This window comes from Zootoca vivipara, chromosome 13 (assembly GCF_963506605.1).
Source record: "Zootoca vivipara chromosome 13, rZooViv1.1, whole genome shotgun sequence".
Lineage (NCBI taxonomy): Eukaryota > Metazoa > Chordata > Lepidosauria > Squamata > Lacertidae > Zootoca > Zootoca vivipara.
Genome location: NC_083288.1, coordinates 39,900,099 through 39,923,130, shown reverse-complemented (window position 1 = coordinate 39,923,130; position 23,032 = coordinate 39,900,099). Strand labels below are relative to the sequence as shown.

Below are 23,032 nucleotides of genomic sequence, written 5' to 3'. Positions count from 1 at the left end.
AAGCAAATCTGCTGGTGGGTGATCACTGCTTCACACAGGATTTGTCATTAGGCCCAGGGGAAAGCCAAGTCCTGCACACAGCCGTGCTACACATGCTGACTGGGGCTGATGGGAGTTCCAGTTACAGAATCATAGATTTGCAGAGTTGGAAGGGACTCTGAGGGTCATCTAGTCCAACCCCCTGCAACGCAGGAATATGCAGCTGTCCCTAACGGGGTTTGAACATGCAACCTTGGCATTATCAGCACCGCGCTCTAACCAACTGAGCTATCCAGTCAAAAACGCATGGAGGGCACCAGGATGACAAAGGTTGCCAGAGTTAGCACACACAAGCCGCTTGCCTCAGGCAACATATTTTAATCTGTGGGTATTTTTCCACAACCCATCAGTGCACAGCCCAGTCCTACTAAGAAACCAGTTCTGGCAAGTTTAGTGGAATTTATTCCTGAGTACTGGAAGGGGTGACGCAATAGAGGTGTACAAAACGTTCTTAGCTCCTACAACATACAGTATAGCGATGGTGAGCTGTTTGGATGGCTTTGAAAGAGGATTCTACAAATTAATGGGGATAAGACTATCAACAGCTACTAGCTCTTAAGTTTAATAGTAATGCATTAATGATAACAGCCATGAAAGCTATGTTATGGATTCTTGAGGTGGAGGTGGGCTCTTATTTTTGCTTTTCTGGCACAGACAACTACAGCGCTTGGATTCTCAAAAATATTTATTTCCCCCTTTCCCACACAATTGTTCGAAGCATTGCCAAAAGACACCAAAATATAACAACATACAACATCTGGTTGATCAAGTATAAATATATAAATAAAAACACAGCAGCATTAAAACCGTATTAAAAAGTTCAAAAACGATTGTAAGATAAAGTAGCATGCCTTCCGGAATAGAAATAATTTTCAGCAGCTGTGTAAAAACAGTGTTAGATCTTCCCCAGGAGAGAATTCGACAACTGCGGTGTCGCCAGTGAAACGTTGCTGGGCCTGGTACCTCCCAGTTGAAACTTTCTGTTCTGAACAGAAATGCCTGTGTTCTCTGCTTAGGCATAGAAATGGAAGAGTGAATCTCTTGAAAATGTTCCACACCTTCAAATAATTTATTTTGTACAATGAAATATTAAGATAAATGTGCGTGCACGCGCACGCACACACACACACACAGCCACTCACATTCATCTCTGTCAGTTGTATGATTACCAAATTCAGTCTCTTAGCCAGCCTACGCTAAAGAGTTTTTGAGATACTAAAACACCGACTCTCGAAAGAAGTATGTACACTTGATTACGCTATAGGTGAGTGACCGCTGAGAGTACTATTTCCACCTGAGCTAGAAATCTGAGATTTGGTTTAGTAGTGTCACACCATATGTACGGATGATTTAAATAAATAGAATAAAACACCCCAATTACTAGAAAAACCGATAAGAGGTGCTGTATATCCCCTGCCCTGCCGCCCTGCTAGAATTCCCTTTGCAAAGGTGGGCAGCAGTTCCGCACAGAACAAGGAAAACCACCTGTGCAAAGGAATGCTGGCCTGTTGCCTCCTCATACTTCTGAGTCACGTGGTCCTCTGCCTTCTGAAAAATGCAGCTGCGTTTGCAGATTACAAGCTGGATTTCACCATATGAATAAAGTTTAGGACCCAGCCTATTATGATGCTAATTCAGATTCACTCCAGCGGACAAGGTCTCGAGTTTGGCCCTGTGATTTCTTTCGCCCACTGAAGCAGACAGTTATGGCAGTGGCAGGTCTCTGGCCTTGCTTCTGAGGACCCTCATATACCTGCCTCATTTTACCCTTCGCAACACACCTGTGAGGTAGGTTGAAAGAGGGGGGGGGCTTGTCCAAGGCCAGTCTTAGTGTGTGAGCACCTGGCTGGCCTCTTGGTTCCAATTATGCAGTCTAGGAAAGGAGAGGGGAAATATCCCGAGAAGCAATTGCATCTTGCTATATTCTGCCCCCCTCCGTTTTGCCCAGCATGGCAGGGCACTTAGTGTTATTTTGCAGGGTTGGCATCAGGTGTGATGGGTGTTGTTCCCCCCTCTCCGACAAACCAAAATGCAGTTCCCCTGGATTGTTCTGAGATGGGAACAAAGAACTGTCAGTCTGGTAGCTGGAATGAGTCCACCTCCCCGGACTCTGCTGTGTGGTGGGAGCCAGCAACGCTCTCAGATCATTTCTTGAGTGGGAGGCAGAACCAGAGGCGGACGAGAAGGGGTGCCACCAAGTTTTTCATTCAGCCAGGCTTGGTCTGTTCCGTGTCCAGTTTTGTCCTTTTTTTCTTTGTCTTATTAAACACGGCTGGGTCCTGGAAAAAAAGAGAAGCAGCCTCAGTTTATTTACTCCTATGGCTTCAGGAGATGGGGTTTATGAAGAGTAAGGCAATGGATTGTATCCTAGTCCAGCCCTACTCGCTGAAGTCCATGGATGTGACTAACCTGGGTTCATTGCTTTCAGTGGGTCTACTCTGAGTAGGACTTGGCTGGAAACAATCCAGTGCCTTTCATACTCAAGGTGTGGGGGATCTGGAAAGAATGCCAGGGTGGCTTAGACTGTGAGCTCTTTAGGGGACAGAAAGCAATATTGAAGGGATGCTTTGAGTTAAGGCGATAGGATGGGGTGCAAATGTAGCCCTCTTGAGCAGGGCTACCATCCTTATAAAAGTGACCAGGCAGGCAGAAATTTGGCTGGGGAAGCTTTCCGCACCTCCAGCTTTAACTATTGCAGGAGAGAGAGAGAGAGAGAGAGAGAGAGAAGGGAAGCAGAGCTCTGCTCTACTGAGAGATGAGCAGCCTTTGCCTTTCCTTCTCATCTGTCAATCAGCGCTAGCCATTGTACTGGGCTATCTGTTTAATGACCAATTTCTCTTCCTGGGGTACTCTGAGAATGGTGGCTATTTGAGCGGAATACGGGGTCTCCTAAAAACTCTAAGCAGCACCCTTAACAACCGACAGTTCCCAGTCTCCTTTGAGGGAAACCATGATGGTTAAAGTGGTGTAACAACACTTTAAATGTCTTGTGCCGATGTCCTCTTGACGATAAGGTGAATCAATGCATTCATGAGTGGCAGGTTACACCCAGAGATTAGTACTGCTTCTGAGACAGGGATGCCTGCCCTGGGATTCTGAATTGTACTGAAAGGTCCCTGTTGATTCTGTGAACTGCCACCCGCCCACCACAAGGATATTCAAGAGGGCTGCTCCTTACTTGGAAGAGGCACCTTCATGCAGGTTTCTGAGTCGTTGGCCACTGGAATAGGAGGCTTCTGCACATCAAAGTAAGCAGACCAGGACAGCTGCATGACCCACTCCTGAAAGCTACTGACTGATGTGTAAACACCTGGACGGACCACAGTCCCACAGCCCTTTCCAAAGCTTGCGATGCCTGCCAAGAACCACGTCCCATTCTCCTTGCAAACCAGAGGCTCACCGGTGCTATCCTAGAGGTCAAAGAATGAAAATCTTAACATAGTGGTCCAACAGGAGCCAAAATACAGAGCATGATGCCATCCAAATCAGGTGTGTGTGTTTTTAGATTTTTACTGGGTATTCTTAATTGGTTTTAATGTAAGTCCCTTTGGGTCACTCGGGGGGGGGGAGTTAATAACAAACAGAATGAATGAGTGAGTGAGTGAACTGGGGTAGTCAACATGGTGCGCTCCCAATGTTGTTGGACGCGGACTCCCATCTTCCCCAGCCAGCATGGCTAATAGAAATGATGGGAGTTGGAGTTCAGCAACATCTGGATGGCATCATGTTGCCTATCCCTCAGTAAAAGGAAGGAATCAGAAGCAGAAACATGGGATCACATTTCCTAGTCTTCAAAGGGAACACTGCCATGGATGAAAGATGGGTAACAAGCTGGGCTCCTAATTTCTGCTCACTGAATAGGAGTCTACCAGGTGGTATTTAAATACGTTGTGTGAAAGGAGGGGGAAATGACAGAAAGCAGTAGTATGTTTCTCAGTGGGACTTCTCAAATATCCAAAAAACAACAACAACCCCAAAACCATTTGGCGCTTCCAAATTTGCAGCTGTGCACAACTAGAGAATAAGCATTTCAGCACCACACCAAGTATGGACAGCTCTGTGGGCTGAAAGATCCTTTACTGGCCAGCTAAATGCTTCCTCATTTTTGTGTGGAGTTTCTACAGGGAAATTCTGCTGTGTGAGCCCTACTGGAAGAAACAATGTTTGGGCAAGGGATGTGAGAGCAAAGCAATGGATTGCCTCCTCTGCTAACCCTATTTGTTGAAGAAATGCCTTAGCGTTATATAGAAACACCGGATTTACTTGGCTGTGTGTTTACGGTATAGCCATGCAACTGTATTTCAGCAGCAATTTCCAACTATTTCGTAAGCTGAGCAACAGAAACACCTCTTAAGATTGATAGCTGGTGAAAGTGTTGTTTTCTTGTTATCCTGAAAATAGAGGCTTTTCTACTGTGATGGCATTTGGCTTCTACGCTGAGGATTATTTTGACAGACATTGTTCCATTAAGTTATACAGTACAGTACAATTTTTTTAAAAAAAAACAATTGATCTGAAATTCTACATTATTTCTTGTTCTGGTATGAAATGGCTTTAAATTATAAGCATTCAGATTTCTTTTTATGAACTGTGCACGCATCTGGAGACAGCAGAAGTGTGTATCAAAGACCTGTTGTGTTGTTGGAAGTTAGAACCCTGCAATTAAAAAAAGAACGAACAACCTGCTTTGGAGACCCTAGTTTAATCCACCTCCTTAGAGGGAGGATGTTGCAACTCATGTGATTACTGCTTGGAAACAGGGTATACATAGGGCTGAATCAGAGTGCTGCAAAACTGCTGCAAAACTGCACGAACTAAGCAGTTCTGCCACAAAGCACCCTGCCATAAAGCACTGCTGCTGGTGACACATGCAGGAAGACACAACAGGGACCATCCTGGCAGGCTGTGCCATGAGCTCAGTGGAAGAGGGAGGTGCTATTTAGTACCCAAAATGTGGGATGATTTGGCTATAACTGACCATATTTCCTCCCCTATCTGTTTCAAGCATCCTTTAAGCACAAGAGGTGGTGATCTCTCCTTACCTGGCAGCGCATGTTGCTTTTACTGGGCGTGGCACACATCATCTGAGAGGTGATGGGGATCTCTTGCCCCACGTCGCTGGTCTTGTTATAGATGCAGTTGCATTCCTTGGGGCCAAGGAGTTTGACCTCCACGCTGCCTGGAAAACTCGAATTGCCATCTAGATAAAGATGGAAAGATCGTGGGTTGGTAAGCTGTGCCAGGGATCCCACCTCCCTAAGACTGCGGCGCTTTCCCCCATCCTTTTAACCCCGGCGGGGTGTTTGTGTGTGGAATCTAAGGCCTAGGGCTCAGAATGCAGCCCTCCAGTCTGCTCTGTCTGCCCCGCAAGGGACTCTCCCACAGGCCATGCCTCCTCACTAGCCCCGCTTTGCATATTCATGCCTGCCTAGAATGTGCACTGGAACTCAGAGGGTGCTTCTTGCCTGCCTGGATGAAGAGTCCAGTGCGATGTGTGAGCGTGTGCAGAAGCAACCCTTCGCCCAGGGGCAAAATAAACATTTGTTCCTCTGCTTGTTTTAGCTTCTGGCCCTGCCCACCACCCACACGTGGCTTCTGGAAGAGAGAGAAGGTGGTCTTTTCTGGCAGGAAAGGATTCCCCACCCATGCAGAGGGCCTTCTTGGTAGTGGCGCCCGCCCTGTGGAACGCCCTCCCATCAGATGTCAAGGAAATAAACAACTATCTGACTTTTAGAAGACGTCTTAGGGCAGCCCTGTTTAGGGAAGCTTTTAATGTTTGATGTTTTATTGCTTTTTTGTTGTTATTTATATTCTGTTGGGAGCCACCCAGAGTGGCTGGGGAAACCCAGCCAGATGGGCGGGGTATAAATAATAATATATTATTATTAGGATAATCATGCTCCTCCCCGACATACCGATTCTCCGTCCGCGGGTCCAGCAGGTAGAGCCAAAGGGGAACTGGTGGTTGGCATACGGGGCACAGATGGCCCGGATTCTGTCATTGAACACCACAGGCTGGGACAGCTTGGCCATCGCAATGTTGTCACCTTCCTTTGCCTCAACATAGGCACCGTGGAGTTCAATCCGCTGGATGGCCCTCTTCTCCTGCCATGTCTGCTTGCCCTCTTCCCGCTGCTCACCCAGCAGCACCTCCCAGCCCTCGGGTTCCTGGTGCCTGGCAAACAAGAGATGGGAGGAATTGAAGCATGCATTTGGGTTGCAGAATTTGCGTTGGCCTTGGTTGGCCTTGATATGTTTTGCACACGCCAAGACAGGTCCAGCAGGCCGCAGTCAGGAATTAGGGGAGCCATGACTCCTGAGCGTAATAATACTACTTAAGTATGGCAGAGCAATTTAGAATGCACGAAGCACTTCACAAATGTTATCTTGTGAATGCTTACAACAGCCTTGTGAGGTAACCCCCCTCACCCGCATGCCACACATGAGATTCAGGAGCTTGCCTAAGGCCACCTCCCCAGCAGAGGAGAGATTTCACCTGGGGATGCCCTGATTCATAATTCTTAGCTGCTACACTGCATCTACATGCCCTCAGTCATTGAGCTCTCAAGACAGACCAAAATACTGTCTATATGACTAAGTGGGATTAACTTCCTGCACTCTGCAGCCAGAATTTGGCATACCTTTTTCCCATTGGGAGGACAGCTGTGTACCTTTAACAGCTGGGCATTGGGCAGAAATTCAACAACTGAAATTGACTGGAGAAAGCTTCACCGGTTGAGATTTTTCTGTCTGTTAACAAAAGATACAGCAGGCATGCCAGCCAAAAAAGGAAGGCCATCAACATCCTGGCTTTCAGGCAGAGAAACCCTTAACTGGATTAATTTATTGTGAAGTCCACTCAGGGTGGTTTATTCCATAGCCTGAATCAACGATGCCAGGTTCCCTGAGTTATTATGTTATAATTGTTTCAGAATGTCTTACCTAAAAGAACGCTAAAGAACATATTGCAGAGAGCAGTCAAAACCAGCAGTGAATATCAAGAAACCCAGCACCCTCTGCTCACTCCATCGTAAGCAGCTCCAGCCATGGGGGAAGCCATGAAGGTTATAGAAGCTGCTGCTGCAGAAGAAGATTCCATCAACAAGAATCCAAGGTAGGCTGGCATGACACAGGATGTCAGATGCCCAGAGACCACCAGGAAAACTTTGCCCATGCAATCTCCACTCACCCAATGAAGCACTGCGCAGAGGTGATGACCCAGTCCTCAGCGACCAAGGTGGCTCCACATTTGTGCTGACCGTTGCGCCGGAGGCTCACGTACCAGGGCCAGAGACCCTCTGCCCCTCCGCCAGGCCTGTCCGCTTTCATCACCCCGCAGCCTGGAAACCGGTGCAGAGGAAAATGTGGTGTCAGAATAACATAAGAAGAATCCTGTCAGATCGGTGGGCCTATTCTATCATAGAATTGTAGAGTTGTAAAGGGCCGCAAGACCAACTCTAGACCAATCCCTGCACTACGGGAATCTTTTGCTCAGCGTGGGGCTCAAACCCACAACCCTGAGATTAAGTGTATCATGCTCTGCCAACTGAGCTACCCCAGTATCAAGCTTCTTATTCTCACGGTGGTCAGCCAGATGCCCAAAGGAAGCTCATATGCATGACCTGAGTGCAACAGCAACTGGTATTCAGAGGCCTACTGCCAAGAAACTTGCATCACCTTCTACAAAGCCACCAAGATGCACAAATGCTCCTTAATAATAATAATAATAATAATAATAATAATAATAATAATAATAATAATTTATTATTTATACTCCACCCATCTGGCTGGGTTTCCCCAGCCACTCTGGGTGATTCCCAACAGAATATTAAAAATAGAATCAAACATTAAAAACTTCCCTAAACAGGGCTGCCTTCAGATGTCTTCTAGAAGTCAGATAGTTGTTTATTTCCTTGACATCTGATGGGAGGGCGTTCCACGGGGAGGGTGCCACTACCGAGAAGGCCCTCTGCCTGGATCCCTGCAACCTCACTTCTCACAGTGAGGGAACCAGCAGAAGACCTTCGGAGGACCTCAGTGTCTGGGCTGAGCAATGGAGGTGGAGATGCTCCTTCAGGTATACTGGGCTGAGGCCGTTTAGGGTTTTAAGGGTCAGCACCAACACTTTGAATTGTGCTCGGAAACGTACTGGGACCCAATGTAGGTCTTTCAGGACCGGTGTTATATGGTCTCGCCAGCCATATAACCCTGTTATAATCTGGATGGGAGCCCAAACCTATCAAGCTACACAAGGGAAGTGGGGATTCTTTTTCCTGCCCACCTGTCTGTCTATTTTTATTGTATACAAGTCACTACATCAAGCCACAAAGAACAAGATCAGTCCAGAAGAGTAACGCTTAGGGGCCCACACACCCCTTGAAAGATCACTGCTCCTAAGCTTTAAGATGGAATCTCTTGAAGATAGGCAAGGAGTCTTCTAGCAGCAGCAAGTAGAAGGTGTTATCTGGAAATCAGCTTTTCAAGCTCCACCCTTCCATGCTCTGGTTCTGCAGCTTCAGTAGCACTTTGAGACATCTACTTGGACCTCTGCCTCATCTTTCTCCTTTTGCACTTCAGCCTGCGCATTCGCTTCTTTCCCCACTTAGCTCTCATGTTGGAGTGGGTGCCCCGGGCTCAGTCCCTGAGAACAGGCAGCAAGGCTGTGGCCGTTGATGCTGTTAGTGGTGGAATGGCTAAAGATGAGTGTGGCCTGTCACAAAAATAGGCTTGCAATTACTCTTCCTGAGCACTGGAGTGGCAATGATGGTTTCAAGAGGCCTGGTCTTTCCTCAACCATGCCTGTCTTAAATCAGAACCCCAGGAGAAACGGTTTGGGCTGAAAGCTTGATATGGGTAGGTTAGGGTTGAAAACAAGGGTTTCCCAAACTTGGGTCTCTAGCTGTTTTTGGGCAACAATTCCCATCATCCCCGGCCACCGGTCCTGCTAGCTGGGCATGATGGGAGTTGTGGTACAAAAACAGCTGGAGACCCAAGTTTGGGAAGCCCTGCTGTAGCCCTTTCAGATGTTGCTAGGCTACAGCTCCCATCATCCCTGACCAGGAGCCACGCTGGCTTGGGCTGGTGGGAATTGGAGTCCCAGCGATACCTGAAGGGCCACAGACTCCCCAACCCATGCTGTGAAGCCATATTTTTGCAGCAATCCTAGGCAAAGACCCATACCTGTGCACATGTACTTGTCGGTGGTATTGGGCCGGGGTTCGGGCTGCTTGGCGAAGGTGGCGTTTTCGACATACTGCTTGATCCAGTCGGCGTAGAAAGCGGTGTCGGTCAGGATGGTGGGGCCAAAGAACTGTTTGCAGCCCATAGAGAAACTCAAGATCCCTGCCTGGAACCAATAGCCATCCTCCATGCAGACCAGAGGGCCACCTGAATCGCCCTGGGGTGGAAAGAGGAGCTTTGTAACATAGGTGTGCATAATGTTTTGTTGCTATGCTGGCTGCTGGTTTCACTACTGAATGGCCCAGGGCAGGGGCGTAGCCAGGATGAAAATCAGGGGGGGGCAAGGGGCGGGGAGCAAGGGGGGGGGCCAAGGGGCGGGGCGGGGCCACATCGGAGCAGCCCGAAATCGGGCTGCTCCGACTCCCTCCTCCCCCTCCACGATCGGAAGGGACGAGGGGGAGCCAGGATCAGCCCGAAATCGGGCTGCTCCGACTCCCTCCTCCCCCTCCGCGATCGGAAGGGACGAGGGGGAGCCAGGATCAGCCCGAAATCGGGCTGCTCCGACTCCCTCCTCCCCCTCCGCGATAGGAAGGGACGAGGGGGAGCCAGGATCAGCCCGAAATCGGGCTGCTCCGACTCCCTCCTCCCCCTCCACGATCGGAAGGGAAGAGGGGGAGCCAGGATCAGCCCGAAATCGGGCTGCTCCGATCCCCTCCTCCCCCTCTGCAATCGCTGGGGCAGGTGGAGGGAAAGCCCCAGAGCCGCGCAAAGCGGTTGCCTGGCTTTCCCTCCGCCCGCCCCACAGCCAGCCGGCTAGAAGGGACGTCTCCCTTCTCCCTTGCTGGCTGTGGGGCGGAGGGAGGGAAAGCCAGCCAAACGCTTTGCGCGGCTCTGGTGCTTTCCCGCCGCCCGCCCCACAGCCAGCCAGGGAGAAGGGAGACGGCACCGGGCGGGCAGTGGGGCAGGCTGGCCAGTGGCCCTGCTTCTAGGGGGGGGCAATTGCCCCCTCCTGCCCCCCTGCCTACGCCCATGGCCCAGGGTGGTTGGCTGATTTTTTGCCAGTAGCAACTAATGGATAGAGTTGGGCTCCTGATAGTTGGGACCTGGTGTGAGGTGCCACCTCTGCCGCCTTTCAAAAGCATCTCTTTTGCCTTCTCTTGTGTGATCTTTTCTGTGAACCGCCCTGAGACCTCCGGGTATATAAATTCAATCAATCAATCAATAATAAAATTTGTCAATTAGCTGGACATGGCGAAGACAATCACCAGTCTTCACTGCTCTGCCTTCAAAAGGGAAAAATAGAGTTGTATCCAATGCTAAACAGAGTAGACCCATTGAAGCAAATGGACCCATGGTCATTGTGTTCATTCATTTCAATGGTCTACTCTAAGTAAGACTAGCATTGCCTCCAGCCCCACTCAGGTATAAGTCCTGCTCAATTCCATGACATTTACTCACAGATATATGGGGTGGAGGATTGCAATCTAAAACTGGTCGCTCTAACTCTGGCACAATCATACTTGGGAAAATGGGGAATGCATAATGATATTGTACGTGTCAGGGAGAAAGTGCCCAAACTTTTTAGATTTAAGAAGATTCTTTGCATTCTTGACTTGAATCTAACCTGAGTTAGAACCATGGGCTGGAGATCTATTCCTACGCCAAGAAAACCAAATCTTTCAAACAGTATACAGTACATTTACCAAGTGTAGGCTGCAAACCCTAAACATGCCATCCTGGGCGTAAGGCCCACTAAATCAGATGTGCCAACCTGCTGCCCTCCAGACATTGTTGGATCAGCAACAACCAGCATGGCCAATGGGCCAAGGATTATCAGAGTTGGAGCCCAGTGACCCTTATGGAGAGCCACAGGTTCCCCGCCCCTGAAATAATACTTGTTTCTGCATATAAATGCATGGGGATGTGCTGTTGCGCCCATTCTCTTGATGGTTCTGTGTTTTATCTATGCTAGCCAATGTGATGGTGGAGACTTAGACCATGCCCTGTAGCAGCCGCACCCCTTCGCTATTGGAAGCCTTGCTGAGCTGCCAGGTGGCTTCTGATGTCTTGCCAGGCATTGTTCACATGTGCTCCTATTGGCATGTCTGTAAGGGCTATGAACTTGCTTTAAACACAAAGCATTTAGGCCTGATCTGGCAAGGCAGGGCCTATCTTGTTGGGAAGCACAGGTCCACCCACATCCTTCCTTTGACAGTTTCACTCATCTTTTGCTGACCTTGCAAGGACCCCTCTTGCGGTCAGGAGTCATGGCACAGACCATGCCAGGCCGAGCTGGGCTGACGATCCTCCTGTTGCGTAGGTTGCTGTAGATGCAGTTGCAGGTGTCACTGGTCAGCAGGTCTACGGTCATCTCCTGGAGGTTCATGGGTTTTGGCAGGGTGACTGGAGGGGAGCAAGGGGCGCAGTTAGAATATTATTAGCTGGTCCCAGGCAGCTGGGCAGAAGATGCTTGGAGCAAGCCCTGATCATGTTGGTTGGCCCCTAATCACACACACACTGCCAAAGATCTGATGATCTTATACTGAGGCAGACCACGGGTCCATCTGTCTCAGTATTGTCCACGCTGACTGGCAGCAGCTGTCCAGGGTTTCTCCCAGGGGACATTCCCAGCCCTACTGGGAGATGTCATAGATTGAACCTTAGGACCGTTTGCATGTGAAGCAGATACTCTGCTGCTGAACTATGGCCCTTCCCGTAAGGCCAGGTGAAGCCAGCACCTGAATTATGAATGTAAAAAAATTCCCTGCCCTATGTAGAACCCTTAGTCCACCTAGGCTAGTATTGCCTCCTCTGACTGGTAGTGGCTCTCAGCATGGGCCCATTTCCATCACCAGGCAGTCTAGGGATGGAAGAATCTGTCATTTCTCCTTTCTCTCAGCTTCTTATTTCCACAGACTTAAATTCACTTTGCTACTTTTCTGCAGCAATTTGTGGATTTTTCCCTTTTAAAAATTCTCCCGAAAACTCTTCAGCATCTCAGTGTGAATTTATCTTAACACACACATTTTTGCATGCAGTTTTGTCTAATATTTTGCAAGCAATTTCTCCTAACGTCATGCACTTTTGCATGTTCTTTTCACCAATATATCTCTGTTTTATCGCACACTTTCCCCCCGAACACACGCATTTCGGTAAAGGTTCCATGGTTGCACAACCACATTGCAAAGTCTGGATAAGCACACGTTTCAAAAGATGGCTGCAGTTTCGGTTCCCGTACTGTTTCGGAAAGTGTGGATTTGATAGACTGGGCCTCACATGTGAGCTGAATCGAACTCTTTCTCCCAGGCCTACCTGCTGCCTGATCCTTTTAAGCAGAGCTGGCAGGGGGCAGGGGCCGAACCTGGAACCTTCTGCACCCATAGCTCAAGCAAGACCCACATGTTCCTCCCCCTCTGACCTCCCCGTTCCTCACTCACCATTACTGGCAATTTCTCCCCAGCCGCTCAGCCAGCACTGCGTCCCAAAGGCAAAGCGGTGGTTGGCATAAGGCAGGCAGATGGGAGCGATGTCCCGGCCATAGCTCACAGGCTCGCTGAGACGCACCAGCGCGATGTCGTCGCCTTGGTCGAAATTGACGTAGTCCTTGTGAGGGATGATGTCAGAAACGTTGCGCACCAGCCCCCTTTGAGACCTGCCTGCCAGTCTCACACGGCCCAGCACCACTTTCCAGTCGGATGCGCAGATTTTGATTCCCAGCCTGGAGGAGAAGAGAAAGGACCGTGTTTGAGAATCTATTGCAGCAGACTCTTGAATCTGCAGAAGGGGTGCATGGGCCCCTCACCTGCTTTGTTCACGAGCTGATGCGATGACCCCCTTCCTACCCGCCAGTCTCTTTTCGTCTCAACTTCTGCCGTGTGTTGTAACTTGGAAGCTCCAGCAGAGGTTTAAACCTCACCTCAGCTGCAAGTCAATAAGGGAAGTGCCATGGCTCAGAGGCAGAACACAGGGGCTGCATGCAAAAGGGCTCAGGTTTAATCCTCGCCATTTCCAGGTAATGTCTGGAAAAGATTCCCTGGCTGAAACCTTTGGGAGAGGTGCTGGAACTCACCACAAACACCTCCTTAGTTCTCTTATAATGGCAATGGTGCCCACCTGAGGTGTGCTGGAACTGAGCTCCGGCTGGAAAAAAAGCCCTGCTTCTTACTTTCCTTAATAAGGTAGCCTCAGCAATCCCCCTCTCTCTGTTTCAGCTTCCTATCCCTGTTGTGGGGATATAACTTTATTTTTCTTATTTATTTATTTTTTTATTTATACATACATACATACCCCGCCCACCTGGCTGGGTTTTCCCCGCCACTCTGGGCGGCTTCCAACAAATACCAAAATACATTAAAGTATCACAGATTAAAAACTGCGGAAGCAGGGGTTACATATGTGTATGACCCCTGTTCTGCAGATCGCTTACAAACGCTAAGTTAAAAAACTGAAGAAGACCAAACCGAAACAGGAGGATTACCTTGGATCACTGTCTCGCATGTTGTTATATTTTGCAAAGAAAAAAACAGATATATTTCGCCCGTGGAATTGGTCGACGTGTTGCCTCCTTTTTGTTGGTATTTTACCCCAGTCACCAGTCTAGCTGCCGCATCTGGATTAATTGCAGTTTCCGGGTCACCTTCAAAGATAGCCCCACGTAGAGCACATTGCAGTAGTCCAAGCGGGAGGTAACTAGAGCATGCACCACTCTGGTGAGATAGTCTGCGGGCAGGTAGGGTCTCAGCCTGCATACCAGATGGAGCTGGTAGACAGCTGCCCTGGACACAGAATTAACCTGTGCCTCCATGTGTCCAAAATGACTCCCAGGCTGCGCACCTGGTCCTTCAAGGGCACAGTTATCCCATTCAGGACCAGGAAGTCCCCCACGCCCCCACGCCCCCTGTCCCCAAAAAACATTACTTCTGTCTTGTCAGGATTCAACCTCAATCTGTTAGCCACCACCCATCCTCCAATCGCCTTAAATGTGTTTGTATGTAGCAAAAACCTCGCTTTGGATACGGTAGCTTAAAATCACAGAAAGCACTGATAATGAAGACAGATCTATAAATATTAGGGTTGCCGTGTTTTGTCAATCAGTTTGTTTAATAGGCTAAAACTGTGGGTGTTTTTTTTTAAAAAAAGAATTCTGCAGGGTGTTTCAATAGAGGCACTTTTTTATTCAATCAAAACATTTTTGTTTTGTTTGTTTTCTAACAACCTTGGATCCCGTACGCCTGGCGACTCAAACGTTTTGGCTCCCAAACGCCACAAACCCGGAAGTGAGTGTTCCAGTTTGCCAATGTTCTTTGGAACCTGAAAGTCTGACGCAGCTTCTGTAGCTTCCAGTGGAGCACAAGAAGCTCCTGCAGCCAATTGGAAGCCATGCCTTGGTTGTCGAAAGTTTTCGGAAGTCAGACAGACTTCCGGAACAGATTCCGTGCGACAACCAAGGTGCGACTGTACTTGGAAAAATTGCAGGTGATTACAGACTCCTCCAATGGGAGACAGAAGAGTGAAAATGCATCTTCAGAGAAGATGCTGGGTGCCTTTTAGGATGCAATTCCTGAGGGTACCAAGAGGGGGCATTCCATCTTGACTTACTCAAAGAAGCAGTGGGCAGCAGTCAGGACCCATCTCTCATTAATGAGGCTTCCGCCGCAAAAGTGCTCTCCACGGTACTGGAGGCTGACTTGCCACGGCCACTCGCCACGCTGGGCATTCAGTCCACCTGCTATCCGGATAACGGGCCTTTGAATGCCACAGTTTAGTGCTGGGGGGAAAAGCAGAGAGCAAAGTGACTCACACACACCCTATAGAAATACCTGTCGTGACAGCAGATCTATAGCTACAGACTCACAATGCAACCCTATGCATGAATTAGCCAGAGGTAAGTCCCACTGCATTAAGTGAAGTTCGCTCCTTAGTAAGAGCGTTTAGAATAGCAGTTTTAAGAGGATCTCATAGCCATAGGAATGATGTTAATGTGAAGATTCCATGACGAAGAATCAGCCCTCCCCCCACTTCCCAAACAACAGTTCCTAGGGTTCTTTTGGAGAATCTGCTAACTGAAAGTGGTACAAGTTTGCATGCCAGATTTGCCCTTTTGTGCATCAGTTATCCATCTTTTTCACAAAGCCATTGGTCTAACCAACAAGGACTGTCCTAACCCCCTTAGTCAACATCCTGACTGGTTATGAAGTCACACATAAATGTGACTCCCTTTGCTTAGATTCATCTCTTGTGAATCATTTAAGATATTTTCAGCCCATTATGTAATCAAATTGCCAGATAAGAACAACAAGTTTCATCTCTCCAGAGCTGCTGATTGTAAGCTCCTTGGGGCAACCAGCTGTTGACTTTCCTTTCTTCTGAGACTCTAAAAAACACATTTTTAACAGGGCCAACCAACAGTAATATTATCCAGGCTACGATGTTTCACTAAGGAGGATTTTAAAAGAAATAAAATAAAAAAGAACAGAACGGAATAAGGAAAAGCTCCAAGTTCAGGGCACATACCTTGGGCAGATGATCCTTGCTGAAGACCTGGTGGAAATAGAAAAATGGTTGAGTTTTTTTTAATGTTTCCCCCCTCCGGTTCATCAGTGTCCATTACGCAAAGCCAGCGAGAATGCAGAGCAGCCTTCGCAAATTTGGTGATTTCCAGATGTTTCAGTTTGCAATTCCCACCAGAACCAGCTAGCACAGCTGATGAGGAATATGGGAGTTGTAATCCAAAACTCTGGGAGGGTACCAGGTCAGTGAAGGCTGGCGTGGAGAGACACAGACTGCAGAAGCACCAGATCACCTTGGGAATAGGACAGCAGACTAAAAACACCAAACCTCAGTCCACTTAGCTATGCCCATTTGATCACTTACTGGCAGCTGAGTGAGTGAGTTTATTCCAACGGCCATCAAGGCAACATGAATGCTGATAAGCCACAAGGTCCACTCATCTGTTAGCCAGCCGTCAGAAGGGCTACACATTTTTGCAACTGTCCGTTTCCAGTATCTTGCAATGTTAGCAGATGGGCTGCAATTTCACAAGACTGATTCCGCAAGAGGGGACTTCCCGACCTTTCCTGAAACATCCATGGAGGTACTGACTCTTCGCTTTGGCTTTCCGATCCTTCAGCTGCCCTCTTTAGTGGCATGCATGTTAATTAAGAGGTATGCACCCCTCTTTACAAAGTACAGTTTTCTGTCTGGAAGGGCTACCAGAGGACTATCCCCTCTTGGAAGGTGCCCTCTGATTGAGGGCTGTCCAGTCCAAGTCTGCTTTAAAGACAAGGAACCATCAAAAGGGAGATCAGGAGCCTTGAAGTTGCCCATCAACAGTTAAGAACACCTGGTCACCAGGCTGAGCAAGCACACAAGACGTATCTATCACCAAGATGCAACGAGTAATTATTTCTAAACGTGCATACAAATTACCACATGCAAATTCAATACAAATTGGTTTCCCCCCCCCCTTTTAGCACAAAGCATAACTGGCCTCTAACAGCCACAAATGCTTAGCAACATTTGTCTCCATCCATTGTTTTGCCACCCTGCTCCCTTAACATCTCAGCCACTACTGAGCTTCTTTCTGCACATGGGCCCACCTAGCCAGGCTGAAGCTCTCAAGGAACTTGTGACTCTTCGGGTATTGCAGGACTCCAGCTCCCTCCATCTCTGACCATTGGCCATGCTGGCTGTGGCTGATGGGACCTGGGAGTCCAGCCACACACCTGGAGGGCCACAGGCTCCCCATCCCTGCTTATAAATTCTTCCAGGCCTGGTAGGACCTGCATGAGGGTTTCCACCACAGCTTCCTTTTAACGCTTTGCTACGTCAATGGTGGGAACAGTCCTAGAAATGAGTGACAGTCCATGCAGTCCAAAGCTGCTGAAGATCCAGGAGACCGTGGTTGATGGGATTATATGACAGTCTTTATCTCATTCCCAGTGCACTGTCTCCTGGCCCTTCATGAGTCAGATGCACTCTCATAAGAGAAAGCAAAGCTCTCTAGCAAGCAGTGACTCAGCCAGCGCCTATCGCCCAGGGTCAGTTTCCTGGAGCAACACTGTGCCTGGTTGAAAATTTCCCCCAGGAAAGAGGAAACGGCAATCTCCCTCCAAATTTGAATGGGCAGTGTTTGTTTGTATAGTTTGCCACATAACACAAGGTCAACATCCTTCACCAAGATTAGGACCACTTCCTGGTTTTTTAACCCAGGCTGGTTGACGCATGTAGTTAAACGAGATCTGATATGGTACAGTGGATTGATCTTTGCTTGTGAGGAGCTGGGGTCAGGCGTATTTTAAAATACTTTCCCATATGCCTTTGTTTTTAAAGCAAAACCCTCCATGCTGGTTAAAATCTAGCGACTGAGGGACATAGCTGTCAAGTTCTCCCCCTTTTTAAAGAGAATTTCCCTTATGCTGAATAGGCTTCCTCGCAAGAAAAGGGAAAATTTGACAGCTATGCTGAGGGAGGCAGGTTCCATCTAGCCTACCGCACACCCTGCTATGCTTGATTTCCCTTTGCAGGGCGTTTGGATTTATTTATTTATTTTTTAACTATTTCCCCTATCTAGAACTTCAAGTGGCACCTTTTTTCGCTCCCTCCAGACTGCCACTATTTTGCAGGAGGGAATCAAGTGCATCCTGGAGCTTTAGGTTTGACGATTCCAGAAGTGAAAGGTCTCCCTTGACTTAGCCCAGGCTTCCTCAACCTCGGCCCTCCAGATGTTTTGAGACTGCAATTCCCAGCATCCCTGACCACTGGTCCTGCTAGCTAGGGATCATGGGAGTCGTAGGCCAAAAACATCTGGAGGGCCGAGGGTTGAGGAAGCCTGACTTAACCTATCTCTATGACACACTTAAAAACAACAACACACACAACAGTGATGGGAAAATGCACTGACAAGTGTGGGATCAATGGTTGATTAATGGGAAGATGCACAAGCAAATAACGATGAATGCCAATTTTGTGCGAATGTTTCTCAATTTTATTTAAATTTTGCTGGCAAGGGATGAACTGAACTGGATCTGAGCAGGCCAGGGGGGACCGCCCAAGAGTGAGGTAAACAACGCTTCTCCTCTGCCGAATTGTTTTGTACAGCTGTGTGCCAAGCATTTCCTTGGAATGAAGGAGGGAAGGGACAAGGAAAGAAAGGAAGGAAGCCGCCCTGTTCCTTATCACAACAATTTGGAACACAGCTATTTATAATGTACCAGCTTATCATAATTAGCTTTTGCACAAGAGGCCAGACTGTTGGCGCCTTTAGCCCCGCCTCAGTTGTCATTCTGTTCTTGGGAACTGGGATTGCTACAAGAGCCCAGTGACTTCAGAGGAACACTTTGATCCACCACAGAAATCAAGGGGATCAAGGAACGATTTCTCTATGCACACACACCATACATCTAAAGCATGCCCACAAAAGAATCGTGGGAATTGTAGTTTATCCCCATAGAGCTGTAACTCCCAGGACCCTGAACAAAATACCGTTCCCAGGACTCTTTTTTTGGGGGGGGGGGAAGTAATGCACTTTAAATGTATGGTGCACAGCGGATCTGGGGGCCAGGGCAAAAGACCTGGGGCTCAGCCCTCCTGGGCGGTTAATCCCCAACAATGTCCCTGCTCTCTGTGCAAAGCAACCTTTGACTTTGGAGCTGAAATATTAAAATACAGAAAGCCCTTTTAGTCTGATACCAGATTTGGGTGGAGAATGATGATATGGAAGTGTTCAGGGATGGTCCTTTTTACTCTTAGCTGCAGGTTTGACCTCTGGAATTTAAAAACAGGTTATACAGCTAGCAAACTGTGTGTGTCTCTCTCTCTGTGTGTGTTTGAGATCCTTCTTGGTTACCTGACCTTTCCCAGGGAGAAAGGCTGGACTCTCTTTAAAAAAAACTGGGTTGACCACATTATTTTGGCACAAATGTTATCTACTTGGGTTTGTTCTCATCTTCAGACATTTTCCAACAAATAGCTTCTGGGGGCTTTGCGGGGTAAAGGAAAACCTCATGCAGAGAAAGAGGAGCCTGGATGACCAGCCTTGCATCAACTGACCTGGATGAGCTTGAGATCTTGTTTTTCCCGGCATGGGTTCTGTGGTTTTAATGTCTCCAAGGCAGGGCAACATTCAAGAGGGAACGAACTTCCCCAACACAGCATCTCTCTGTGCAGGGAGATGTTGAACATGCCCATGACGCAGCTTTTAAAGGCATAGTGCGGCCACCCCAACAGTATCAATAGCCAGGAATGAAAAACCTGTGGCCCTCCGACAACGGCTAGAAAGGATGCAGGTTCATCGTCTGCAATTGCCAGGCCAAAATGAGGTGGGGTGGGAGATTCTATCTTGTCTTCCTATATACCCAACGATCCAACTAATGAACTAGTCCTTAGTTACAGGTAGGTAGCCGTGTTGGTCTGACGTAGTCGAAACAAAAAATAAAAATAAAAAATAAAAAAAATAAAAAATTCCTTCCAGTAGCACCTTAGAGACCAACCTATGACAAACTGGGACCCAGGTGGCGCTGTGGGTTAAACCACTGAGCCTAGGGCTTGCTGATCAGAAGGTCAGCAGTTCGAATCCCTGTGACGGGGTGAGCTCCCGTTGCTTGGTCCCAGCTCCTGCCAACCTAGCAGTTCGAAAGCACGTCAAAATGCAAGTAGATAAATAGGAACCGCTACAGCGGGAAGGTAAACGGCGTTTTTGTGTGAGCTGCTCTGGTTTGTCGGAAGCGGCTTTGTCATGCTGGCCACATGACCTGGAAGCTATACGCCGGCTCCCTCGGCCAATAATGCGAGATGAGTGTGCAACCCTAGAGTCGGTCACAACTGGACCTAATGGTCAGGGGTCCCTTTAAGGTGCTACTGGAAGGATTTTTATTTTTATTTTTGTTTCAACTAGTCCTTAGTCACACTGAGATCCCACTGAGATCAATGTGAGAAGTTGGTCGTGATTTTAATCTTTTGTTGGAAGTTGCCCAGAGTGGCTGGGGAAACCCAGCCAGATGGGCAGGGTATAAATATAATAGTAGTGGTAGTAGTAGTAGTAGTAGTAGTAACCGAATGGCCATCCTTGACCAAAGGAGCTTCAAAGGGGAAACTCCAGCAGGAAACTGCTGAATTGCAATTTATCCACAAGTTCGATCCTATTTGTGCCTCAGTAGAGGCAATAGTTCCCTGTCCTACTACAGATGTTAAATTGCTTAGTAATGCAAAGATGGCAGTGTTGTCACCAGTTACAACTCTTAAGAAGGATAGCTGTGCTTATTTCATGTACATTTTAGCTCTAGCTGACATATTTCACAGGCTGTGTCCTTTTTTGCACTCCATTGCCATTCAACTCCTGTTTCTGCACCCCCATGTTTTACGCCCTTATGTGTATCAATTTTCATGGTCCTCAGCTATCTAACAGACTCTGACATATTTTGTTTTTCGCTGAGGATTACAGTTCATGCCTCTGTTGAAGTCAGGCCTAGCTCATGAAAGCTTACAATTCTTTTATTTTTATTTAATTGGTATCCTGCCCTGCATCCAAAGATCTCAGGGTGGTTCACAGCAATAAGCAATAACTAAAAAGATGCTAGGGATGTGGGTGGCGCTGTGGGTTAAACCACAGAGCCTAGGGCTTGCCGATCAGAAGGTCGGCGGTTCGAATCCCCGTGATGGGGTGAGCTCCCATTGTTCAGTCCCAGCTCCTGCCAACCTAGTAGTTCGAAAGCACATCAAAGTGCAAGTAGATAAATAGGTACCGCTACAGTGGGAAGGTAAACGGCGTTTCCGTGCGCTGCTCTGGTTCGTCAGAAGCAGCTTAGTCATGCTGGCCACATGACCTGGAAGCTGTATGCTGGCTCTCTTGGCCAATAAAGTGAGATGAGCGCCGCAACCCCAGAGTTGTCCGCAACTGGACCTAATGGTCAGGGGTCCCTTTACCTTAAAAATATGCTTAGTTGCTTTAAACTTCTGTCACTTTCAGTGGCATCTCACCCCTAATGTCTGGAACTAGGGCAGCAGTCCCTGCCCAAATTGAAAACTGCAGTCCCCCCCCCCAATCACTGTGCCTCCATGCTAGAAAAAGCTTTATTGGCCAAATCGCTTCATTTCAGGCAAAGCAGCTCTGACTAGTGGCTTGTTGTAAATATTGCCACCAGTTGCTTAGATGCCAGCACTTTGGCGGAAAGGCAAGCAATATAAAGCTGCTGCACAGCTGTGACAAGGAGCAGGAGATCAGTCACAATAAGGGGAAGGGAAAATGCAATGCAACCTTCCACCAACCCCCAATCTTTGTCTTCCTGAGCCCTTTGCCTTAAGTTCATCTACGTATCAGAGGAGGGGAAAGATCCTCACCACCACAACCACCACAACCACCATCACCGCTACCATTGCCCCACTTATGTTGCAACACAGTGAATGGAGGAAGTCTTTCCTTCCTCAAAACCTCTGCAGAGTTGCCAATTATTATTATTTTTCCGTAAAAATAACTCCTCTCCACGCCTTGTGCCATTAGCAGCAGATTGATCGACAGCAGCGGTGAGGGAATCATTTCCAGCCCAAGGGCCACATTCCCTCGCTGGCAGCCTTCCAAGGGCCGCAGGCAGGCGATTACTTTTGTACAGTAGGGTCCATCCTCTACCCAAGCAAAAATCATTTAAGGAAGGCACACCGCAGGGCTGGGGAGAGGTGTAGCCAGCCAAGAGGTGGCCCAAGGGCCACATGGAGAGGTCTGGAGGGCCGCATTCCCCCCCGTCTAAGTCTCTCCCCTCCTGATCTGAAGTATGGTTAGCAAATCTGTAGCCCTCAAGGCATTGTGCTCCAGTTCTCGTCAGCTCCAGCCAGCGTGGGCCAAATGTCTCTTGCCAGCCACCTTAGGTATTGTATCCGCTTACCCGCCCATCCATCCATCCATCCTGCCTATATCTTGCCCATCATCTGCCTGCCTATTTCCAGGAGGGCAGCTCTTCTCTTCTCTTGCCAGGCTTGCAGCAAAAACAACAGGACGTCTCGTGACACTGAAAGTGCTTAAGGGTTTATTGTGGGAGCAGCTATTTCTGGGACTACTGCCCACTTTCAGCCAGCTGGTTTGCATCCTGGTTTGGGTTCCCGGGCTGAGCATCCTTCCCTGTGGTGCCCTGCTGCCCCTTTTATCCCTCCCGTCCTCGGAGGCACTTATCCTTCCACCCCATCCCGCCCACGCCATCAAGCCTGCCTATGTGCCCATCTGTGTGCATCATTCCGTTCTCACCCAACTCTCGGCTGCGCATGCAAGAGGCCGTGCCCAGGAACTCACCCATCAGGACCAACAGCAAAAGCAGCCCAGCACTGGCAGAGCTTCTTGTCTGTCCTCTCATCTTTGCAGATCTTCTCTTTGTATCTGCCCGCTCCCTGCACGTTCTGGGATTTATATGCGCCATGGGGCCCTTGCAGGAGGAGGCAGTCTGGGTCTCCCCGCCCCACCACACCTCATTAGTCTTGCACAATGTGGCATTTCTCTGCGTGTGTAAGAAGCACATTTAGTCATCTTTATTTCCCTGGAACTCGGTATGCTTTTTAGCAGCGTATTGATAGCACTGGTCTTGCTGACCTGACAGAAAGAGGAAAACAAACTGATGACAGTCTCAGTGGCTAAATGGTGCTTTGGCAAGAGATAGGTTTCTTTTTTCACATGGAAAAGGATAAGGCACTAACATGAGAAGCATTACTGACATGCATTGTCAGCTTATCGTAATAATCAGTCATTATTATTAGAATCGATCATTGATAGCAACAATAATGAATGTTTGTTAAATTCAGTGGTACGGCAACAACAAAACCACCATCAACCATT

General features: G+C 48.3%; 1 protein-coding gene across 1 annotated transcript; it reads right to left on the bottom strand.

Annotated features, from left to right (window-relative positions):
- Nucleotides 1-365: 365 nt before the first annotated feature.
- PRSS53 (serine protease 53) lies at nucleotides 366-22,726 on the bottom strand. Its single transcript, XM_035135252.2, is given in 12 exon segments — nucleotides 366-2,318; nucleotides 3,218-3,449; nucleotides 5,082-5,239; nucleotides 5,955-6,214; nucleotides 7,229-7,379; nucleotides 9,220-9,436; nucleotides 11,456-11,622; nucleotides 12,657-12,937; nucleotides 14,818-14,986; nucleotides 15,733-15,759; nucleotides 22,496-22,711; nucleotides 22,714-22,726. Coding segments are annotated over 12 exon segments (1,908 nt in total). The 3' UTR covers nucleotides 366-2,301.
- Between the last annotated feature and the right edge of the window lie 306 nt (nucleotides 22,727-23,032).